General features: G+C 38.0%; 1 protein-coding gene across 1 annotated transcript; it reads left to right on the top strand.

Annotated features, from left to right (window-relative positions):
- Positions 1-81: 81 nt before the first annotated feature.
- Positions 82-25575, top strand: LOC110702334 (tropomyosin-like). The gene is made up of 4 exons (XM_021880038.1): positions 82-211; positions 291-344; positions 444-656; positions 25528-25575. The coding sequence occupies exons 1-4, from the start codon at positions 122-124 to the stop codon at positions 25573-25575; spliced, it is 405 nt and encodes a 134-aa protein (XP_021735730.1). The 5' UTR covers positions 82-121.
- The last annotated feature ends 308 nt before the right edge of the window (positions 25576-25883 follow it).

The following is a 25883-nucleotide window of genomic DNA, read 5'->3' as shown; positions in this document are numbered from 1 at the left end:
GCCGGGGGATTCTCCAATCAGCCGGCAATCTATAGGCAGAGCATATGCGAGTTTCTCACCGTCTGTTTCTGGTGCAGATAATTCTCCCCGCTGGCCGGACGGGGCACAATATGCCCGGGCCATGCTGAAAGCCGTCCCCAGGGACGAGAAGGAGGCGATCCCTGGGATCAACTCCTTTAATGCCGACCGGGTGCTGGTCGACCTGGCCGACGTATGCTCCAACAACCATGCGGTAATTTTCTTGACGTGCATTTTTAAGTATGCAGTATTAACCGGCTGTATTTTTGCAGGCTATGCTGCGCGTAGAGGGGCTCAAACGAGCTTATACCCGCAAGTCTGAGGAGGTAAGGAGAAGCAAACGGGCTGTTGATGACGCCCATAATGTTGCTGACTACTCTTTGTACATGCATGGCTTAGAATCTAAATCTATACGCATGGAACAGGCGGAGAAGACCAAAGCCCTCCAACAGCAGATTGATCAGCTGAAAAACCAAGTTGACCAACTGCAGGCGTCCCTGGATGATGCCAATAAAAAGTTGGAGGAACAGACAGAGCCCCTCCAACGGCTGAGCAAGGCGGAGACTGAAAATGGCCGCCTTGCCAAAGAGAATGAGCGCCTGCGCAAAGAGGCGGCTGCTGCCAATGAGAAATTCAAGGTCACCTTGGAGTCGGAGCAGGAGAGGCTCATTGAAGAGAATGAGCATGACTGTGCAAACCGGATGCAACGGGCGTTTTCCCTCATCCACCCGGAGGCGGACTTCACCGTCTGGGAACTCGCCTTCAAATATTCTGATCTTGCCATTCTGGCCGAGGAGGCGAATGAGCCGGGGCCCGGACCCTATGACGCTTGGGTTAGGGAGGAGATTGCGCGACGGCAGGCGGAGGCTGCTGAAGAGGAAGAAGTCGTTCCTGAAGCCGACGCAGCTGCTCACCCTGATCCAACCCAGAACCAACCGGAATAGGACCGGCTCACTGTTCGCCTGGAGTAGCAACTACTTCCCGGCCTGCGAGCCTAGCATTATTTTGTAATAGCGCCGGATGAGATGGGCTAAGCTGTAATAATTCTTATTTTGAATATAAACATTTTCACCGGCTGAGCCGGCTTTTGAATGCTTTTTATGTTTCTGCACTCCAATATTAGAATTCTTGTTATTTTTTATACATATTTCTGCGAGGATAACCAAAAGAACCCCGCCGGTAACACTACCGCTTGGGTCTGCGCAAACAGCAAAGAAATTTGCAAAGGTAGCCAAGAAGACCCCACCGGTAATACTGCCGTCTGGGTCTTCGCAAACTAGGCGAAGAAATTTGCAAGGGCTGCCAAGAAGACCCCACCGGTAACACTGCCGTCTGGGTCTTCGCAAACTAGGCGAAGAAATTTGCAAGGGCTGCCAAGAAGACCCCACCGGTAACACTGCCGTCTCAGTCTTCGCAAACTAGGCGAAGAAATTTGCAAGGGTTGCCAAGAAGACCCCACCGGTAACACTGCCGTCTGGGTCTTCGCAAACTAGGCGAAGAAATTTGCAAGGGCTGCCAAGAAGACCCCACCGGTAACACTGCCGTCTGGGTCTTCGCAAACTAGGCGAAGAAATTTGCAAGGGTTGCCAAGAAGACCCCACCGGTAACACTGCCGTCTGGATCTTCGCAAACTAGGCGAAGAAATTTGCAAGGGTTGCCAAGAAGACCCCACCGGTAACACTGCCGTCTGGGTCTTCGCAAACTAGGCGAAGAAATTTGCAAGGGCTGCCAAGAAGACCCCACCGGTAACACTGCCGTCTAGGTCTTCGCAAACTAGGCGAAGAAATTTGCAAGGGTTGCCAAGAAGACCCCACCGGTAACACTGCCGTCTGGGTCTTCGCAAACTAGGCGAAGAAATTTGCAAGGGTTTCCAAGAAGACCCCACCGGTAACACTGCCGTCTGGGTCTTCGCAAACTAGGCGAAGAAATTTGCAAGGGCTGCCAAGAAGACCCCACCGGTAACACTGCCGTCTCAGTCTTCGCAAACTAGGCGAAGAAATTTGCAAGGGTTGCCAAGAAGACCCCACCGGTAACACTGCCGTCTGGGTCTTCGCAAACTAGGCGAAGAAATTTCGACCCAAAACCAAACCGGATGGCGTCTGGGTAATTGCCCCTGGATAGCGGTCTGGGTCTTTGCAAGCCAGGTGACTATCCATATGATATAGCTCGAATATACACTAAGTGCCAACATTAGATTCGGGAGCCAGTCGGTTTACACTGAATTACCGGTCGGGACTTCGCAAAAGAATCACGCCAGATTAGGATGTCCATTCACCGGTTGGGCTTTTGCAAGCATACCCCTGAATGAATATGGCCTAGACCAAATGTTTAGGCCTGATTTTAGAGAGTCAGGCGGCGGTACTGAGTACCGGCTGTCCTTCCAAAAAGTGAGCCGGCTGCAAGTTTGGGGTTGCTAGCCTGCCTTTTTTGGTACGAAGGATCGTCAGGCGGATTTGACCGCCTGTGTGATCGCTTAGAACAATTTACCACCCAAATGGGAGATGTTCTCTTCGATGAATTCACCCGTAGGGGTGTCACCGGATGATTTTAGGCCTGCTCTTAGAGAGTCAGGCGGATTTGTCCAAAATGGGAGCCGGCTGCAAGTTTGGGGTTGCTAGCCTGCCCTTTTTTGGTGCGTAGGATCGTCAGGCGGATTTGTCCGCCTGTGTGATCGCTTAGAACAATTTACCACCCAAATGGGAGATGTTCTCTTCGATGAATTCACCCGTATGGGTGTCACCGGATGAAAAAATTAGTTACTGGTGCCGCTTGTGGTAGGCACAAAACATGGCGGCTGTATACAAAATTGAATGTAATTCTCATTAATCATTTGAAAATTTTTAAGAGATGTACAATGCTTAGAAGTAGTATTTTTTGAGGTTATCTACATTCCAAGTTCTAGGCAACTTTCTTCCGTCTGGAGTTTCCAGGCGGTAAGTGTCGTCTCGTACTTCTTCAAAGATCCGGTAGGGTCCCTCCCAATTTGGGGTTAATTTGCCTTGTTCATTGGCCCTACCGGTTGCCTCCATTTTGCGAAGCACAAAATCTCCTTCTTTCAAAGGTCTTTTACGAACCCGCTTGTTGTAGGCTCTAGTCATACGCAGACGGTAGATCTCATGACGCAAGGCAGCATTCCCCCTTCGCTCTGGAAGAGCGTCTAATGCCAACTGCATGGCTTCCCAGTTAGCCTCCTCATCATATAACATAATGCGTAGAGTAGGCTCATAATGTTCAATGGGAAGAACTGCTTCAGTGCCGTATGTCATGAGAAATGGGGTCTCACCGGTTGCCCCCTTTTCGGTTGTCCGGATAGCCCAAAGGACATGAGGTAATTCCTCCGCCCATAGTCCACCGGCTCTTTCTACTTTCTTCTTTATCTCGTCTGAGATCAACTTGTTAAAAGCCTCAACTTGACCGTTTGCCTGAGGACGGCCAACGGATGCAAAACAATGGGAAATTCCTTGGTCTCCCAACCAGGTCTTCAGGACAGGCGTTTCGAACTGCGGTCCGTTGTCGAAAACCATGGACATTGGAACCCCGAACCGGGTGATGACGTTTCTCCAGATGAAAGAAATCACGTCTTTCGTTTTAATCCCTTTTACCGCCTCTGCCTCAACCCATTTGGTGAAGTAGTCTACTGCTACAAGAATGTAGCGGCGGCCGCCTGATGCAGGCGTATAAGGTCCCAAAATGTCCATGCCCCATTTAGCAAACGGAACCGGACTATGGATTGACGTGAGTTCTGTTGCCGGTTGATGTATCAACTTAGCGAATTTTTGGCACTTGTCGCATCTCTTTACTAGATCCATGGCATCCGCTTCAAGAGTGGGCCAGAAGTACCCTTGCCGTCTGGTTCTTCTGGCCAGGGACCTGCCGCCAATATGCGAGGCACAAAACCCCGCGTGCAGATCTTCCAAAACTTCTCTCCCCCTATCCGGGGTTACACATTTCAAAAACGGCTGCAGGTATCCCTTCCGGAGGAGTTCCCCTTGATGCATAACAAAACTTGAAGCACGCTTCTTGAGCGCTGATGCTTCTGAAGGGTCATCCGGCAAGGTACCATCCGTCAAAAAGGACCGGATGGGATCCATCCAAGTAGCAGTTCTGTCCAAGACTCCAATGGGATCATTCTGAATACTTCGTTTTTCAATGACTTCCCAAAAGACCGTCCTAGGAGCATCACCAGAGGCTGATGATGCCAACTTTGAGAGGGCATCCGCCTGATTGTTTTCAGACCAGGGGCACCTGTCGCAGATGAAATTCATCGAAGGACCCAGCCTCCTCTTTGACCGCCTGCAAATATTTGATCATAGCCGGATGGGTGGCTTCGTAGTCACCAAGGTATTGGCTAATGATCAGCTGTGAATCTGAGCAGGCGTCGACCTTTCTTGCACCGGCTGCCTTACACATGCGCAATCCGGCTACCAGGGCTTCATACTCTGCCTCATTGTTGGAGGCTTGGAACTTAAACCGTAGTGCATATTCAAACTTATCCCCTTCCGGGGAATGACAGATAACACCTGCACCACAGCCGTTCACCGTAGAGCTGCCGTCTACAAATAACTTCCAGACCTGATCAGGGTTTTCCGGGTGCACCGGCCTAGTCATCTCGACAATAAAGTCGGCAAACGCCTGACCTTTCACTGCCCGCCTGGGTTCAAAAGTTATCTCAAGGCCTTGTATTTCAACAGCCCACTTGATCATTCTACCGGATGACTCTATAGCAGTCATCGTACGCTTGAGCGGCTGATCTGTTTATACCACAACCGGATGTGCCAAAAAGTAAGGCTTCAACCGCTTGACTGCTACGAATAAGGCCAACCCAAATTTATCGATCATGGGGTACCGGAGTTCAGCATTTTTTAAGACATGGCTGATGAAGTACACCGGCAGCTGAATGCCGTCTCTCTCAGCGAGGAGAACGGCACTAAGGGCGTGATCAGAGACGGCTAGGTACATGTACAGAACCTCCCGGGGTAGGGGGCTCACTAGCCTTGGCAAAGAATGAAAGTGCTGCTTCAGCCTCTGGAATGCCGCCTCTGCTTCTTCACCCCATTCAAACCTTGACCTCTTCCTGATTGCCTGGAAGAAATAGAGGCACTTGTCACCTGACCGGCTGAGGAACCTCCCCAATGCCGCCAGACAACCGGTCAACTTCTGGAGTTCTTTTACAGTGCGGGGAGACTTCATGTCAATTACCGCCTGTATTTTGTCCGGATTAGCTTCGATGCCTCTTTGGTCAATCAAGAATCCGAGAAACTTCCCAGACTCAACACCAAATACGCATTTCTTTGGGTTAAGCATGACCCGGTGCCGCCTGAGTGTGGTGAAGGTTTCTTGCAGGTCTGCTAGGTGATCCGTCTGTAGCTTGGATTTGACTATCATGTCATCGATATACGCCTCTACATTCCTGCCAATCTGGTTGATAAAAACGGTGTTTATCATGCGCTGGAATGTAGCCGGTGCATTCTTCAACCCAAACGGCATCACCGTATAGCAGAATAACCCCTGATCAGTGACAAAAGTCGTCTTCTCCTGATCTTTCTTCCAGAGAGGTATTTGATGGAAGCCGGAATAAGCATCCATAAAGCTCATTAGTGCATGGCCGGCTGTTGAGTCGACTAGGCTGTCAATCTTTGGAAGCGGGTAGCTATCTTTTGGGCATGCTTTGTTCAGATCTGTGTAATCCACACACATCCGCCAAGTACCGTTCGGTTTCTTTACTAGAACGACATTTGCCACCCAATCCGGGTAGTAGCATTGCCTAATGAATCCAGCATCCAACAGCTTTTTGACCTCAGCCGCTGCCGCTTGAGATCTTTCTCCACCATGATCCCTCTTTTTCTGCCTAACCGGCTGCTTTTTGGGGTCTACGGCTAGCTTGTGGACAGCAAGATCCGGGCTGACGCCTGGCATCTCTTCCACTTCAAAGGCAAAGATGTCTTTGAATTCCTTCAGCAGCTGGAGCAAACCTTCTCCCAACCGTTCGAAGGCTACCGTCCCGACCTTGACTGTTCTTTCAGGACGGCTGTCATCTAGGATGACATCAAGGCAGTCACCAGCCGGCTGAGGTCGTTGGTCATCTGACCTTTCCCCGGCTAGTGATTGCTATTTCTCCTTTTTGACGGGTGCCAGTTGGTCCGCCTTTCTTTTCATACCGGCTGCCCTTGGAGCCGGGACTGCTGGATCGCAGTTATCAATATCTATGGGCTCGCCCTGGCCGGCTGCACCCACAGTTGTCTTGACGTCAGAGAGATAGCACTCTCTTGCCGTCTTCTGGTCCCCGCTTAAGGCACCGACTGTACCATCATCCTTTTGAAATTTGACCAACATGAGGGACGGGATGATGACAGCCTTAGATGCGTTGAGGGTAGGACGGCCAAATATCATGTTGTAGGCGGACAGCTCCTCCACAACTAAAAACTTGACTATCATGTGGCGTCCTTGCCCCTTTTCACCCAGCCTGATCGGAAGATCTATGCTTCCGACCGGATGCACTACTCCACCCCCAAAACCGACTAGTGGGTGAGGAGCCTGGTGCATGTTACCGGATGTGTACTTGAGCTTGGTCAAGCACTGATAACTAATTAGGTCAGACGAGCTCCCGGTGTCTATTAGGATCCGGCCAACCTTCTGGTTGGCAACCTTGCATTCGATGACGATGGGGTCATCATGAGGCCGCCTGACCTTGCCCCGGTCCTTTTCAGAAATAAGGACCTCAGGGAAGATGTCTTTCGACGCCTGGCCCTCATCCACTGAGCTGACCAGCTTCCTGATGTTGTCTTTGGTGCCCCGGATGGTGGGACCCCCTCCGGCAAAACCGCCTGCTATGGTGAAGATGGTCTCTTCATCCGTCTCGGTGTTTACTGGGCCGGTTTTTGCCGCCTGCCCTTTCTTGGCCTAGGTATTACCCCTAGCCTTGGGTAGATAGGATTTTAGGGCCCCCTCATCTGCCAGATGGTCCAATAGCCGCCTGAGGCTATAGCAGCCATTGGTGTCGTGGCCAACATCCTCGTGGTATTGGCAATACTTGCTCTTGTCCCGTTTATTCACGGGGCTTTTCATTTCAGCCGGTTTGTCGAGAGACATCCGGTCTTTGATTTCCAGGAGGATGGTGGAGCAATCTTTTGTGAACTCGTATTTGGGGACATATGGTTCTGACTTCCGCCTGATCTTCTGGGCCGGCTGTCCTGATCGGTCAGCTGCCCAGACCCCTTTTCTCCTTTCTTCCTTTCTTGCCGGCTGATGCTGTTGCCGGCTCTCTTTTTTGTCAGACTTTTTATAATCTGACGGCTGCTTGACAGCACAAAGCTCCGTCGCCTGTATATAGGCTTCAGCTTCAATTAACGCCTCTTGGAGGGTGGCAACCCTCTTCCGGACGAGGTCAAACTTAAAGGTCGACCCATCCTTCAGACCTCGAAAGAAGTCTGTATAGGCCACTTCGTCTGATAGTCCTGGAATCTGAATTCTCATCAGATTGAACCGTCTGACGTACGACCGGAGGCCCTCCCGGTCGCCCTGCTGTATTGCCCCTAGGTCGAGGCTAGTCTTTTTGGCAGGAATATTCATTGAGAAATTTGACGTAAACAAGTACGCCAAAGTTCGAAAGCTGTTGATGCAACCGGCTGGTAGGTTACCAAACCACCGCTGGGCTATGCCCTTGAGGGTAGCCGGGAAGCATCGACACCAGACGGCATCATCTAACCCCTGGAGGTACATGAGGTTAGAGTAGGCCATTAGATGGTCTTCTGGGTTGGTGGTGCCATCATAGGCCCCCACCAAAACATTCTTGATCTTAGGCGGCTGTGCCGCCTGGGTTATCTCTGGTGAGAACGCCGTTGGCTGTTCCCCCAAATTTAGCAGGCGCAACTGCCAGTCCGTGGGTTGGAACGGCTGCTGCGCTTGCCCACCGAAAAGACCTGGTGACATGAAAGGGGATCCACCCAACCCATTCGGTGCGCCGAATAGGCCAGGTTGGATCACTTTGGGTCCAGACCGGGCAGAAGCTTCGCCCGTCTGGCTCCTAAGGTTCGTTCCCGTACGCCTGTGTGAGACGTCATGGAAACTGTCCGGGAAGGTCGACGTTGAGGCCGACGCAGACGCCTGACCTCGCTTCTCTTGGAGAAATGTGCGGGCGTCTGAGAATGTTTTCTTGGATCCATCCGGCTGTACGTGCCGGATGGCCTTTCGCAGCTCCCCTTGAGGAAAACGGAGTCTGCTTGGATCAAACCTTAAGCCCTCCCCCTCCTTTGGCTTGGGATGAGGGGTAGGAACTCGTTCTTTGACCGCCTTCTTTCCAGAAGGCTTCTTGGCCGGCTGACCCTTCTTTGGAGTAGCTGACCGGATGAGGCTCTTGATCTCACCCTTGAAACTATTCATGAAAGACATGAGTTCGTTTCTTGTAACGGGGGCTGAGCCCTCCACCGTTTGGGCAATTCCAGCCGGTTGCCCGGCTGGGTTGTTGGGAGCAGCTTGGCTGATTTCCCGTTCTCTTCTATCTTTAGCACGAGGGTGCTTCGTTCTGAAGGACCCATCCGAGGCCACATATGTTTCAATTTCGTCGCCACTTTCATGGTCCGTCTGGACCTCAGGCTCGACCACAGGCCGTTTGCCCTGATTCGGTGACACAGTATCAGAAGTCATCTTAGAAGTACTCTCCCCACAGACGGCGCCAAATGTTTCGGGGTTTTTTGATGTGTCCTGCGGGAGAGTTACGATTCCAAGAATGCCCTTCAACGCCTGTGCCTGCAAAATCACGAAGACTCCTGGGGGTAGGAGCTCCGCCTCCGACGATCAAGTTAGTAAAGATACGGGAGGTAGAATGCACGTAATGTGGAAGTTACTTCTCGCGTAATGGGAGAATTCCGCAATTAATATTGCTCGGGGTAAGTGTGTTTCTTTTTGAGGAGTATTCAATGTGATCAACAAATGTTCCAGCCCCCATTAATGAGGGTCCTTCCACTATTTATAGTGGGGAAGGGATGGTTCCCCTTTTAGGGTTTAGAGGACACGTGTCAGCAGAAGATTGGAGCCCTGCTGACCAATGGCTGGATGCCACGTGTCACTAGGCCATTGGGCCATGTGATTAGGGTATTTTTACCCCAAACAACCTAAGAGGCACATATCCCAATACTCTATAAATACTGATCATTACATCAGTTTCAAGGGATCCAATTTCTCTCTCCAAGGGCAATGCCCCCCACAATTAATCTCCCTTCTCTCTACTTTCTCTCTCTAAAATACATTATTTCGATCACTGACTTGATCGTCGGAGGCGGACCTCCGGCCCCCCCGGGGTCCGTTGTTTTGCAGGTGACCGGGCCGTTCGAGTGTTGCATTGCAGATCTGTCTCCCGCGGGACGTACACACCCTCCATTCGGGTATGTACAAAAAACCCCAAAACAGTTATTGGTTATTTTTTTCAAAAAAAAAATTTAAAAAATAGGAGGGCTAGAATTGCAGGGATGGGAATTTAGAGTGTTGTGAATGAAAGTTGGAGAAAAAAACACTCTTTATTATGTTTTTTTTTTGTAATAGAGGGCTAGATTTTAATTAAGTGATACGGGTAGTTATGAGTAACAAACTAACAATGGTGGTTATTGGTTATTTTTTTCAAAAAAAAAATTAAAAAATAGGAGGGCTAGAATTGCAGGAATGGAAATTTGGAGTGCTGTGAATGAAAGTTGGAGAAAAAAACTCTTAAATTATATATTAAATACGTATAACTTCTGCCAAAAGTTTAATATTTTTGTCATATGAATGATATGATATCATGAAATTTGGCCGATATTTTTTGACGAATTTTTTAAGGTTTATCAATTTGGGTTGAAATATTTTTGGGTAGTACTGTAATATATATGCTATGGTGATGATTTTTGAGTTTTAGATGGCTTTTGTTTGAGATGTTTGACATGTTTCTAATTAATAGGCAGCAATTAAGCTATGTTTTGTTAATAAAAGGCTAATTATATTCATGTTTATTGCTTGGTTGAATAAATGTGTTTACAGAATTTACAATGCTTGATTTTTATGGGACATGAAGATGTGAAATGGAGAATTTTTAAGATTTGCAGGAGTTTAAAATCAGTTTACTACTTTAATGTTTTTTAAAAAAATAAAAGTTTAACTACGTCATTATTAAATGTAGTGTGATGACAATTTATTAATTTATTCTATCAATTACACTACATTAAATGAATCAATTTATAAATCAATAATAATATTAGATTCCTTTGGAATAAGGAAAAGAGCATTAATATTGTGAAATTGTTGTTTTTTATGCATAGCCCTTAGAGCTATGTATATCAAAACCCTTTGATTTATGGAATTGAAACATCAATTATCAAGTAATTCTGTTTATTCCATTAATTAAAACAATTATTTGATGAATTTTGGCAAGTAAATTTAACCTATCATAACTGTATATTTATTGAATTCATGCTCATTGGTAGAAGGAATTCTATTTAATTGTAATTGCTAAATTATAGACAATTTTCAATTTGATTTATGAAATTTAAACGTAACATATCAATTAATATTAGGAAAAATTGCTCCCATTAATCTGAACTTTGCCTCGTCCGCCCAAATCAATCCGTGCTTTCGATTGTTATCTATCACTCCCAACTTTAGGGGGTATTAATTTTTATTGCACCCAAATGACTTGGAACTGGTTGAAGAGGTAAATTTTACTGACTTGTTATTAGTTGCACACATGTCGCAACCGGATTGGTTCAAAAGTAAAAAAAATCAAAAAAAAATCAAAACATAAAAATTTAAAAAAAAAACAAAAACAAAACCACCCAACCTGCAGCCACCACTACCAGCCATCCCCGTTTCCCCGGAGCACCAGCCACCAAAGCAGCAGCCGGAAATCAGAGGGGAAGGGGCGAAAATGGGCAGGGATGCGAGGGAGGGCGGAAATAGAAGAGGAAAGGGGCGGAAACGAAGGGGAAGAGGGCGGAAAAGGAAGAGAAGGGGGAGGAAATGTTGATGAATGGAGGGTTGGGCGCCAATTCCGGCAGCGGGGGATGAGCTTTCGGGGGTGTGGAAAGGGAAAGGGGCCGATTTTGGCGGCGGGGGAGGGGTTTTCGGGGGTTGGGAAAGGGAAAGGGGTCGATTTCGGCAGCAAAGGAGGGGTTTTCGGGGGTGGGTTGGCCGCCGTTTTTCCGGCAGTGCGTGGGAGAGAGGGAGGGGTGTTTTCCGGGATAGGGTCGGGGCTGGGTTTGGTAGGTTTTTGTAATTTTTTTGGACCTATCACGTGTTGACATGTGTTTAGATAAACTGCTACATCAGGTTGGATGACCTGTTGGGTGCAATAGAAATTAATACCCCTAAAGTTGGGAGTGATAGATAATAATCCAAAGTACGGATTAATTTGGGCGAACGAGGTAAAGTTCAGATTAATGGGAGCAATTTTTCCTTAATATTATTATTTTGTCAATTAATAATATTATATAATTTGGTAAGTTTTATCTAGCAATGCAATTTATTATACATATTCATTTTAGTTTAACTTTATCTTGATAAATATTCTAATTCCTATCATTGAAGACAAAATAAAATTGTGATTTATTCTTTTGAATTTTCATTTTGAAAAGATTATATTCTTGTGTAATAAATATAATAATTAAACCTTGCCTTCAAAAAAAAATACAATGATTAAACTTAATAAATATATAACTTGTACAATATACTAGTAAAACATACTAGTTTTGTGTATCATTTTCATTTATGCATGCCCAGCCCCTAACTCGAACTAATCCCTTTTTAATTTTATTTTATAATGATTTATCTTATCTCACCTTACTTTTAAACTAGTGTTATGTGAACACGTTAATTTCAAAATATTTAAGTATGCTAAATAATGAAACATATGAAAAGGAGATGAACATATTTTTTTTAATTATAGAAGATAAAAATGCACCTCTTAAGCATCCTTAAATTATGTTGGAATGGTTCGTTTGATTAAAATTATTTATAAATATTTTCTTAATTACTTATGCTCAAGTAAAGCATTAATTATGTCCTCAATTTGATCTATAATAAATTATAATTGAAAATTCAATATATTCTTGAATTCATATCCCTGCCTTTAAAAATATTGAGATAATTGTTATGCATAGTGTTTGGACAATTATACCCCCATAAAATGTTTATTTACTTACTATGTTTACTAACTCTTAAGAAAAGAGAACAACATTTATACCCCTAAAAATTATTTGTTTACACATTTTCCCTTCATTAATGTTGACAACATTATCTAAATTTGTGGCATAATTAAGGTCGAACCGAAATAGCTCAACATATGTGGATAACTAGGAAGGCTTGGTATGTCAAGCTTTTTTTTTTTTTTTTTTTGACTGGAAGATTAAAGATTTTGCTTATAAAACGGCACTTACAATCAATTTTTGAGGATTTAAAATTCCAAAAAAAATATGTAAAACCCTAAAAATAACAACATCGATTGATACTAGCCTTAAAAAAAAACTTAATCCGAAGCAATACAATCTTTGAGTTCGCTCTGATTCGGCATAAGATCTGCAGATGCATAATTTTTTGGATGAATATACTTTCGTGGTCTTCTAAACTCCGGTAGAAATCGCGAAACTTTTGATCTTCATTCTTCAATAAACAAATAATTAAAAATCCCTACCATGAACACCATCTTAAGGATGGTATCTTTTTAATTATTGAAAGAAATTAAAGAGATTTTAGGGCTTTTCACCGGTAAAAACCAGTGGAAGCCCCTACAAAATTCACAAGTAAAAATCAAGAATGAAGGAGATGAAGAGAAGTAGGGAAGAGTTGAAGAAAAAACAAAGAAAAAACCCTAACAAAAGAGGCTAGGGGAAACCCTCCCAAGGGAAAATCCTAGAGGGGACTATCTCTCTCTAAAAACTAAAGAGAACTACAAAATTCACAAATAAAAATCAAGAATGAAGGAGATGAAGAGATCGAAGTAGGGAAGGATTAAAGAAAAAACAAAGGAAAAACCCTAACAAAAGAGGCTAGGAAAAACTCTCTCAAGAGAAAACCCTAGAGGGAACTATCTCTCTCTAAAAACTAGAGAGAGAAAAAAACAAAAAAAAAATTAATTTAAAAAAAAAAAAGTATTGAAGGGTCACTTGTTACTTTCTGATTAAAAGATTTCCCACAAACTTTTTTCCTGTTTTTTTTTTTTTTGTCTCTACCTCTATGTAAGGTTAATTAATTTAATTGTACCATTAAATGACCAGCGAAAAACTATTTATTATTTAGGTGCAAAAATTGATTTTATCTTTTTGTACTTAATTATATGATATACTTTCTTTGTTCTTTTTCACTTGACTTGTTTCTTTTATCACGCTTGTCAATGCAAAATTTTAACGATTAATAACTTTAATTCTCCATAATTAAAAAATATAAAAGTTATATATTATGATAGTTCTTATTGAGATCAATTCAAAATGATCAACATAAATATGTTTTTCTTTACATATTATTCACAAAACACGGTCAAAGAAGGGATGGTGAATAGTGTAAAAGTCAAAGCGGGTCAAGTAAAAAAGAACGAAGGAAGTATATGTTATGCATTAATATTTATCCATTTCAATAATAAAATAATAAGGATGATGATGGCAATGTTAATATCTTATATTTTTCTATTAATCTATTATTGTATGGTTTATAGACATACTTATATTTTAATTTTTGTAATAATCTACTCTACATATTCACGAATAGTGGTATGTCTTATAAAGAATTTTTTTTTTCTTATGTAGATCTTATTTCGGTACAAATTGAAGATTTTAAAAAAAAAATAAAAAAAAATTGCATCTATTATTAAAAATAAATTAAATTATTGTTATTATTATTTAAAAAAAATCATAATATTCATTATAAAATTCATGTCATACAAATACTAATTTAAATTTTACTTTTAGGTAAATATTTTACAGAAAAATATGAATACCTTATCTTACAATTTTATAAAAAGAATATATCAGAGTTTATTGGTTGATCAATATTCATTAATGGGTAGAATATTTATACAAAGTTAAACAATCTTCCTTAAAAATATAATCTCATAACCATAAATCCTAAAGATATACTTCCTTCGTTTCTTTTCAGTTAACACGTTTCTTTAGTCACGTTTGTCAATGCATAACTTAAATCATTCATATTTTATATTACATATAAAGCACAAAATGCGGTCAAAGAGTAGTGTGTATTGAATAGTGCTAAAGTCAAAACGTGTCAACTAAAAAAATAGAGGTAGTATATACTAAAAACATCTTAACATAAATAATCCTAAATAAATTATTCTCCTAATAATATCAATATGGAAAATATATCAAACATATATACTGAATTTTTTTCAATGTTGATTATATCTCATATCTCTAACAATAATTGATACTTTAATATTTAATATTTCCTGTTTCATATTATGTGCAACATTAGTATATATATATATATATATACATATATATATATATATATATATATATATATATCTGGTACACATTACGTGCAACAAATGTTTTCTTTCCTTTTAAATCAGCATTTCTTTTTATATATCTTTCTTCTCATCACATTTGTTTAGTTCTTTTTAAATCATCATTTCTCCCTATCTGATCTCTCTCCTCATCACATGCATTTTTATCTTCCTCTCTTTGTTCAACACTCACAAACATATTTCGCCTAGGATTCCATGTCAATTGCATTAGCATATGTGCCTAGGAGAAATAATGCACTTAAAAAGAAAAGTATTGCAATTATTATGAGACGCACGTAAAAGAAAAGTGTTGTGATTGTCACGAATCGGAGGGAGTATAATATATATAATTCATTCGCTTTTAAAATATTTGCGTCATTTTGACTTATGTACTTTCATATACTCACTTTGACTCAATTTTTTTTTACTATTACAAAATGAATAAATGCTACTCCTTCTATTCCCAAAAGAAGATCAAATTTGGTGGTTTTACACGGTATAAAGGAAAATAAAATGGTAAAAAATGATGATATTTTGTCATTATTGCCCCGTATTAACTATTGAGGCATCAATAGTGTTGAAGAATGATATTGTAATTAGAATCAGAATTAAACTTTAATTACATATGCTTAATTAGTTGGCATAATCCATGTGAATACAAACCACCCAATCAAAACACTATATTTATTTTAATACCCAACAACTAGTGTGTATCCCAGGCGATGCCCCGGGTTGCTAACTTGTGTACTTCTTACTTTAATTTAATAATTATGTTGGACTATTTGTGTAGTTAGTGTATGTAGTGGTTCGGGCATTGCCTTGGATGTCACCTTTTTTTTTTACATCATACGTATTTATATTTTAATTTTGTGAAAAAAAATGAATTATATTACCTCTAATTTACTTAATAAATGAAAAGAATATTGTAATATTATGTGAAACTTGAAGCATTAATAATAGTTGGTTGAGATGGTAAAATTATTACCTATTGTAGGGTATAAATTTCAAGCGTTAAACCCCTAGCTTGAACCCCACTGTGATCATACACTAAAGTACGGTGGCGTCCAAAAGGGAAGAAGATAGAGCAAAAGAGTCGCCAACAAGTTTTAGGAACTTGTAAACCGTTCACGAAGTGAAGGTTACATCCCTTAACGATCCAAGAGATCGTCAACTCCATAAGTTCTTGAACCAAATAAGGGTTCGGGGATGAAGGTACAAATCCAACCTAAAAGAGATTGAACCTGCCCTAATAATAGGCCTCTACTTTATTCTGATCGTATTCATGTGCGCTTTCTGATTAACATGAAATCATTAGGATTAACCCTAAACCTGCTTATCTATGTTGGTTGAATTTAATGCACAAATAAAACTATTATTGGCGATCACTCGAATTATAATCACATTAACCCTAAACAAGATTATTAATTATCTTATATAAGCGTGATTACAAGTACCAAATTCCCTTTAAACATGCATAAAAGGTGTGATCAAGCAATAACAATAAATAATATCAAGCAACATAATAATAATCATAAAAATAATAATCAATAATAATCATAATTAAAAACCATAATTAAAATAATCATATCAACGCTAAAGCATAATAATAGCAAGATCCTAGGCATGATACTAACAAGATTAATAACAAACCCTAGCATGTCACTAAACAATAAAAATCAAAGCTTTAACCCTAACATGATACTAACAATCATAAATATTAGGAAGAACATAAAAGACATAGTACTTTTAATCATACTTGATATTAAAAAATACCCTAGACATGATACTAGGAATCATAATAACAACCTAAACATGATCTCTACATCATAATATCAATAAAACCATTAAAGTACTTACTTTGATGCCTCGTACCTATTTCTAATAACAAATTACACACGTTAGTAACTTCAAGGAAAATAATAAAACAACAATTAAATTAAATAATTGAAAGAGAGATTTGGGACCAAACCCTCAGAAATTAAACCTTTCACGTCTAGGGCGAAGGCAACTTCGAATATGACTAGGTGTTTCTAGGTCTTGTGAATGCGGAATTTTGTATTTGAAAAGCTAGTTTAGAATAAAGTATAGAGAGAAAGAAAGATGGTGAATGATTAAAGAGAATGAGAGAGAATTGAAAACTGGTTGTAGGTGAATCAAAACGGAGTTTTTAATACGTTATTTATAGAGAAAATCAGCCAAAAAGATAAAATTATTAAAACAGAGCATTGGCGCACAAAAAATCGAACCAGCGCCAACGCTAGCTGTTGGCGCAAGGCGCCAACACTAGCGCTAGGCGCCAAGCGTAGCGCCAGGCGCTACAGCTGGCGTTTGGCGCTGATGTGGAAAATTACGCGTTTTCCTAAAATCAGATAAAATTACCGTACAGGAGGATAAAATCGTATTTTTCCTCAAAAATTCTCTTTGATTTTAATTAAAACTCTGAAAAGTCAACAAAAGTCAATTTATCAATGCTAATTGGATTAGGAATGAAAAGAACCTTCTAGAAGAATCTAGAAGACTAAAACCATTCATAATTGCATTAGGAATGATAAACCTCCTTTAGATCATTGGGCCGCATATAAGGCTCAAACCGGGCTCAGTTTAGTAAATTGGCCATAACTTCCTCATTATTCATTGGAATTGGGCTTATAATATATCGTTGGAACGCTCTTGTCAAGCCCCATCCAACTACACTACTATTGGACCCATATCATGGACCAACCAAACAAGATTGACTATTTTCTTAAAATTAGTTTTCAAAAACAGAGAGAAGAGAAAAAAAATTAAAAACTATCCGCAACACTAGACTTTCCACACTTTCGCTTCATTCGATTATGATTCGACGCGAAAGGTACTCATCACTGGGTTTGGTTTTGGGGAGACACATATGGGTGTCTATACCTATATATATTTGGAGGTTATGGATTCGAATCTTGTTAAAAGCATATTTTATTTTGTTAAATGAAGTGGCTAGCTTACGTTGCACATACACGTTGGATGATGACATGACATTATGACATAGACACACATACTTTGAAGAGTGTCACGTGGCACCGTACCTTTAAAAGGAACGCCTTTTAATATATAGTATAGATGAATGCAATGTAATACATAGGTTGCTAATGTTAATTTAGTAAAGAGATTTCTATAAATGGACATTTTTGTCATTAAAGGCAGGGGAATACAATTAATATAATAATGTATGTGGAGGAAAATTGGTTAATTATGTACTTGTATTGAAACTTGAAAGTAAAAATAGTTGAAACATATGTAATTGTTAAAAAGGCAAGTGTGATACTCTTTCAGGAGTGGAGTGAGCAATATGTAGGGTCTGTTCTCTTACGTTAAAATTTAGTTCGGTTCAGTTCACTTCAGTTCAGCTCAGTTCAGTTCAGTTCAGTTTCAGTTTAGTTTAGTTTAGTTCAGTTCAGTTCAGTTTAGTTTAGTTCAGTTCAGTTCAGCTCCTAATTTCCTTCTCTTATAAAATATTCATTTCAGTTCAGTTCAGTTCAGCTCAGCTTAGCTCAGCTCAGTTCAGTTCAGTTCAGTTCAGTTCAGTTCAATTCAATTCAGTTCAGCTCAGTTCAGTTTAGTTCAATTCAGTTCAGCTGAATTCAGTCAATGAGAACATGCCCGTAATATTTCCTCCTTTTCTGAAAGATGGTTGCGTTTGTCATTTTAAGCATTCTCCTTTAATGGTTACGTTTCGATTATTTTATTAAAATATTTGCATACTCTAAATATAAATAATTCTATTTACAAAATTATTTGCCTACTCTAATGCAACTATTCTTAATTAAAAAATATATTTACCTACTAGCTCCTATTGCAACTATTCCTATTTACAAAAATATTTACATACTCCCAATGCAACTATTCCTATTTACAAAAATATTTATCTACGCCTAATGCAAATATTCTTATTCTCAAAGTGATGCAAATGTTACAAGACAAAAGGAATACTATACCTTTTTTTTAATAAAGTTTTACACTTATAACTTATCTACCCAATAATGTCTGTAATCTTTGAGAATATAAATACATCAAAGTATTTAATTTAAATGAAATACTTTGCTATGTTCTAATAATATTTTGCTGTCAATAACAGCTTAATTATTACCTGATTTACACCAATCATCAAATGTTTTACATCTTCGATTCTCAGCGTATACTAAATTACTACATGTATGCACATATATATGCATTCTAATAACCAATATACTAAGGAGTATAAAAACTCAATCAAAAATATGAATTGAAATTTGAATTGTAAGGTATATAAACCAAAACTTCCAACACCTACAAAAGTAGTCCAACATTTATATAAATATAAATATATAAAAAAAATACATACAAAATTGCATTGGGACATAATTAACTGAAAACAAAAAACCCTCAAATATTACAAAGGTTTCAAAATAGTAGATGATAAACATAACAAGTCATCATTCTCCAGAGAAATTTTGCGTATGTGTGAGAAGTTTTATATCATACGATTCATATGCATAACGCCATAACCCTTGCTTATATAATCAACACGAAAAGATATACTTTGTACGAAATAGTAGTTAGTCAAATGTTAATGTTAAAATAAAAGATTAGTATATCATTAAAACCAATGATAACTAAAGTGTATAAAACCACCTACATGATAAGAAATGAAAAACAATTAATCTACCCAAACAACATCATTAATAAGATCAATTGAATATAGTGCACATCATCATGGGTTGGTGACAGGCTAAAGTCGTATCACCAAATCAAAAGTAATTCCTAAATCCTCTAACTAATGCAGATAAGGAAGTAGGGTTGAATCCACAGGGAAACTGGTCTTTCTATTCCTAATTAGTTAAAGCAATCTAAATTATTAAGTAACCAATTTGTTATTATAAAGGAGAACTAAAGTACTAGGAGTAAAAGTGGGAAGGAATAAAAGTAGGAGGAAAATCAAGGGATAGACCTAGGGCATAGGTTCACCATTAAATAATATTCCAGGGTAAAACATAACAATCTATCATCAATGTATCAATTAATCAGATCATAAAGGGCTCTCGCTATTTATTATAATCATAGAATTAATCTGCCGGTATTAAATCTAATCTCTCGAATCTCAACTTAACCATTTATAAATTAACCTGCCTATTGAAACTAAGCCTAAATATCAATTCTCATCTCTCGAATCTCGAATCAATATTGCTAAACTCATACATAAAAGACCGGCGCTAATCTAGTTGCAGAGCATTAAATCAATCAGTAGGAAATTAATCAAGCATTGATAATCAACAATAATAAATTACCCCTTCATATTTATGGATCCCCAACCCATAAACCCTAGAAAGAAAACTACTCAGACATAATTAAATCTAAACTAAACAAAGCAATTAAATAAGTCATGATGAAAGAAATAAAATAAACAACTGAGATTAATGTAGAAGAAATCGTTACCAAAGTAATCGGAATTAAAGAATTGAATTAAGAACAAAGTAGAGAACAAAGTTGTAGAGAGAGAAAATAATCTAAAAGCTAAGTAGAGAGAGAAAGTCTAAGAGAAGAGGTCCTAAACAAAACATTCTAAAACGTATTTATATAAAACTCATAATTACTCCTAATTGAAACTAAGTACTTCGTTCAATAAAACTCCTCAGAATCTCGCGCCCGATCGGTCCCACCTTTTTATTCACCCCCTTGTTCTGGGTAGCCGTCCGATCGCTCGCCCGATCAGGCCCGACTATAGGCTGGTCTTGGATCGGGCTTCATTCTTAGCCCAATTCGAATCTCCACTTTGGATCTTGAATACTCGGTGACTGTAGACACCCATTTGTATCTCCCCAAAACCAAACCCAGTGATGAGTACCTTTCACGTCGAATCATAATCGAATGAAGTGAAAGTGTGGAAAGTCTAGTGTTGCGGATAGTTTTAATTTTCATTTCTCTTCTCTCTGTTTTTGAAAATTTATTTTAAGAAAACAGCCAATCCAATTTGGTTGGTCCATGATATAGGTCAAATATTAATGTATTTGGATGGGGTTTGAAAATACCTTTCCAACGATATATTATAAGCCCAATTCCGATAAATAATGAAGAAGTTATGGCCAAAATACTAAACTGGGCCCGATTTGGTTTTTATATGCGGCCCAATGATCTAGAGGAGGGCCTATTATTAATTATCATTCCTAAAGCTATTACGATTGATTATAGTCTTTTAGAATACTCTAGAAGGTTCTTTTAAATCCTAATGGAGTTAGAATTGATAATTATGTTTTAAAGAGTTTGAAATTGAATAAAACTACTCCTTTTAAGAATCCTTGTTTTGTACGAAGTGGAATATATTCAGATTTTATTTTCGTGCCTCATAATATTTATCCAAATTTTATATGGTTGGATAGATCTTGAAATTATCTTTCCAATGATATATTATAATATTAAATCCGAGTTATAAAGAAAAAGATATAAATGAGACATGAAACTTTATCCAAAACTGATACCCTTCCACTATTTTGGCCATATCTTTTTATCTACAAAATATTTTAATCTGATTCTAATTGGGTTGGAAAGTAGACTTTAAGAGCTTTCCAACTACATATTATATGCCTTATTTGGACTTTCGGATCAAAAGATATGATAAAAACAAAAACGCGTATATTTCTGAAATCAACGCTTGGCGCCAGCCATTGGCGCCTAGTGCTAGCCATTGGAGTCTGGCGCCAATAGCCTAATGTTGGCGCCAGCTCTGTTTCAATTGCGCCAATGCTCTATTTTGTTAATTTTATCTTTTTGGCTGATTTTCTCTATAAATAACGTCGTAAAAACTCCGTTTTCATTCACCAATTCTCATCAAGATTTTCTTGATTATTCTCTCTCTCTCTCTTTTTCTAAACTAGCCTTTTCTCAAATACAAAATTCCACATTCGCAAGACTTAGATACGCCTAGCCATATTCGAAGTTGCCTTCGCTCTAGACGTGAAAGGTTTAATTTCTGAGGGTTTGGTCCCAAATCTCTATTTCAATTATTTAATTTAATTGTTTGTTTATTATTTTCCTTGAAGTTACTAACGCGTTTATTTTGTTATTAGAAAGAGATACGAGACATAAAAGTAAGTACTTTAAATGATTTTAATTGTTGTTATGATGTAGAAATCATGTTTATATTGTTATTATGATATTCCTAGTATCATGTCTAGGGTAATTTTAATATTAAATATGATTCCTGCGATGCTTCCTATTTTCTTCCTAATATTTATTCATGCTAGTATCATGTTAGGGTTAAAGATTTGATTTTTATTGTTTAGTGACATGCTAGGGTTTGTTATTAATCTTGTTAGTATCATGCCTAGGATCTTGCTATTATTATGCTTTAATATTAACGTGAACATGATTATGATTATAATTATTATAATTTATGATTATGAATATTATTATTATTATTATTTTGATGATGATTATTTTATCTATGATGATTATTATTATGATTATAATTTTATTATTCATGATTGATTATTATTATGTTGCTTGATATTTATTTTTATTGCTTAATCACACCTTTTATGCATGTTTAAAGGGAATTGGTACTTGTAATCACGCTTAATAAGATATTTAATAATCTTGTTTATGGTTAATTTGATTATAATTTCTAGTGATCGCCAATAATAGATTTATTTGTGCATTAAATTCAACCAACATAGATAAACAGGTTTAGGGTTAATCCTATTGATTGCATGTTAATTAGAAAGCGCACATGAATACGATCAGAATAAAGTAGAGGCCTATTATTAGGGCAGGTTCAATCTCTTTTAGGTTGGATTTGTACCTTCATCCCCGAACCCTTATTTGGTTTAAGACCTTATGGAGTTGACGATCTCTTGGATCGTTAAGGGGTGTAACCTTCACCTCGTGAACGGTTTATAAGTTCCTAAAAAAACTTGTTGGCGACTCTTTTGCTCTATTTTCTTCCCTTTTGGACGCCACCGTACTTTAGTGTATGATCACAGTGGGGTTCAAGCTAGTGGGATTAAAAGCTTGAAATTATTCCCTACAGTGACCAATGCAAGCGGTCGTGCCTTCCAATGCTCATAGTCGTCGTTCCGCAATAATCCCGGGAAAAAGATCATAAGATGCAATTTCCTATAAAACTCAACAAAAACTACGAAAACACTAGAAAACACCAATTAGTAATAAAAGTGGCTCTAAAGAGCCAAAAACACTACTAACTATGACCAAGGGACGGGGATCGGTAAAACACTATATAATATAGACATATCAGTTGGATAAAAATTATTTGACTCATGTATAGGCACTTGATACTTAAAACATTTCAATAATGATGCTTCTACCAGAGGCGGAGCTAGGGGGTACAAGGGGGAACAACTGTCCCCCCACTTAAGAAAATCAATCTAGTTTAAATGTTTATGTGAGCAAAAATTTATGTTAAGAACTAGGATGGAGCAGTGGTTCAAGGTACTCTTATAGAGTCTTATACATACCAATGTACACGTGATCAAACCCTGACACTTCTCGAATCTTTTTGTAGCATTTTACACTTTTCTTTTTTTTAAAAAAAAAATTTATTTATGAGCAACACAATGCTATTATTTCTTAACAATTACATCTTTTTAATTGATTTTGTAATTTTGCATGAACGAACCCATACATTTGATAACCTATATTATCTTATGTTTGAAAATTTAAAAATTTCTAAACTCATAAGCAAATATTTTGGAAGCAATAGTTAGTATATGATAGTTTTTTTTTTTACTAATTATTTTGGATATTTTGGTGGTACAACTTTAACTCTTTAATAACTATATGTGTCATCTATACGTTTGAGTATTTATTTCCCCTAACACAATTTTCAAACTATGTGATGTCTATTTGTCCCCCCGATTTGAAATTTCTGGCTCCGCCACTAGCTTCTACTATTTCAAATTGTGATGAGTCTATGATGGTGAATAAAATAATTAATTGCAGATTTTGATGAGAATATTTGGTAGTTGGAGTTGGAAAGATTTTAATTGGAATATTTAGCTACTAATATTATACGCAACAAAATATTACAAATATTTTATTGAAACAAATACTTTGACATATTTATATTCTCAAATATTACAGGCACAGAGTAAATAATTTGCCTTGGAAATAATTTTTTTCCTTTCTAAGCACCCTCAAAAAGTGTTATACAACCTCTCCCCTCCTTTTTTTCTACTTCCGCTTACGATTTTCACCCAAACCCACTACTATGTCTTTTTTTAAAAATCAATTCTTTCCATTTACGTCTTTTTTCACTAAATTATTGAGCCCACTATTTTGTTTACTACTCCCTCCATCCTTTAATACAAAGCCTCATTTTCTTTTTTGGGTAAACCAAAATACAATGCCTTTTTCTATTTAAAGGCTGTATTTTTTGACATAATTACCCTATTTTTTATGAGTTGTCATATTTATTCCTTCACTTTTTTGTACTTTTAACATCGATTCCCAACACTTCCTCTCTCTATCTTTTCAATTATTCCCAATTACTTTTTTTTTTCTCTCTATATCTTTCTCTAGCCCACATGCACAAATGTGCTTTTAAGCATTAGTTTTAAAAAAACTTACAACTTTCTTAATTCCCGCACAAAAACCAAAAGAGGTTTCGTATTAAGGTACGGAGGGAGTAATTTTTAATATTCCACTTACTCCTTCCGTTTCTTTTATTTTTTCAAAATTGACTTTATACGGTATCTAAGATGCATTTTTAAAGTATATATCTCTAAATCTATACAAGTAAAAATTAAAAAAAAAACTTGATACTTTAAAATGAGACGAATTCAACATGGTCTCACATGACTATATACTCCCTTCGTCCCCGAAATAACGACCCATTTGGGTTGATTATTTTGCGGGTATTAAGAAACTTAATTTGCAAGTACAAATGTATGGGAAAACACAAGTCAACAATAATTTTCAAGTACAAATGTATGGAAAAAGATAAAGTATTGTGTAGAACGGACTCACGTGAGTCCGGCCATACAAACAGAAAAAAAAATAAAATCAGAAATAAGATAATAATAGTCAGGTATTAGATTATAAATATAAGATATTAGGTTAAAAGTGTCAGAAATTAGATAATAATGGTCAGGTATTAAATTATACTTATCAGGTATTAGATTATAATTGTCAGATTATAGGTCTTAATTGTCAGAAATTAGATTATAATGGTCATATATTAGATTATAAATATAAAAAATTATATTATAATTGTCATAAATTAGGTTATATATATATCAGTCAAATATTAGATTATAATGGTTAGAAATTATATGATAACTAGTTTTGTGCCCCGTGCGATGCCCGGTGTTTATTGAATTTTAAGATAAATTTTTAATCTTTATATGATTTGCTAGATTGTGAAGTATATTATTTTAACCGATTAGTAATATATTATAATGTATGTTTTACGCTTTGAACTACTTCCTTCGTCCAAAAAATATTATGATAAAAAAAAAATTTATTTCATAATATTTGAGAATTATAATCTAATAATTTTTTAATAAAATTATAATTGAATTTGTACATTTGAAATATTGGTATTTTATCGAAAATAAACAAATTTATTCTAAAATTCTAACCTAACTTTAATTTTTTATCTTACGAGGTCTATTTAAATCTATCCAACGTGACGCGACACTTGGCGAAAAGTTAGAACAACAAATGTCAATGCCTCGTGACCTGACTAAAAGTTTAGCTTTATATATTAGTTATATAATTGTCAGATTTTAGGTTATATGTATCAGATGTTAAGTTATATATATACATATCAGATATTAAACAATATTGAAAGAGTAGTGAATGGGCAATTCCGATGAACAAGAACCTTGAATTTGGAAATCAGCAGCAAGGAGAGAGAAACAAGAGGGAGAAAGAAAAATTGGAAGCAATTCGTCATTTTACAGTACTTGGTTTTCCATTTTCTTTTCTTTTAATTGTTAATTTTTGATTTCATAAACTCTAATTTGATTTTCGTTGCTCTTTTTTATTTTTATTCTTTTACATTTCAGGTCATCGATGTTCTTCACCCTGGTTGTGCTAACGTTATCAAAGTTTGATTTGCTTTTCTCAATTTTGTATCGCAATTTTTTTTAATTTTAGTGTTGTTCTAAGGGGAAGAGGGAGGGTGATGGCAGTGGGCCGGGTATGTCAGAGATGGCGGCATCATCGCCGGCGTGGGGGAGGGGGGCTGATTCTGGGTTGTGGTGGCCGTAAGGGTTGCGTTGTGATGAGTGGGGTGCGTTATAAACCGGACTCTTGTGAAATGGAATCACACAAAACCTTTTCATGGGAAAACACAAGAAAAATTAATAGTGGCAGGAGAGAAAAAAAAGTTTAGAAATTTAGAGAGGAGATGACACAAAGA

Source organism: Chenopodium quinoa, unplaced genomic scaffold (genome assembly GCF_001683475.1).
Source record: "Chenopodium quinoa cultivar QQ74 unplaced genomic scaffold, ASM168347v1, whole genome shotgun sequence".
Lineage (NCBI taxonomy): Eukaryota > Viridiplantae > Streptophyta > Magnoliopsida > Caryophyllales > Amaranthaceae > Chenopodium > Chenopodium quinoa.
This window is presented reverse-complemented; position numbering and strand designations above follow the sequence as displayed.

Excerpts from the sequence above, each read along its gene's own strand:
- LOC110702334 (XM_021880038.1), top strand. The coding sequence starts at position 122 with ATGCTGAAAGCCGTCCCCAGGGACGAGAAGGAGGCGATCCCTGGGATC. Across the intron at positions 212-290 it reads TGCTGGTCGACCTGGCCGAC|GCTATGCTGCGCGTAGAGGG; the intron begins GTATGCTCCAAC and ends GTATTTTTGCAG. Across the intron at positions 345-443 it reads ATACCCGCAAGTCTGAGGAG|GCGGAGAAGACCAAAGCCCT; the intron begins GTAAGGAGAAGC and ends CGCATGGAACAG.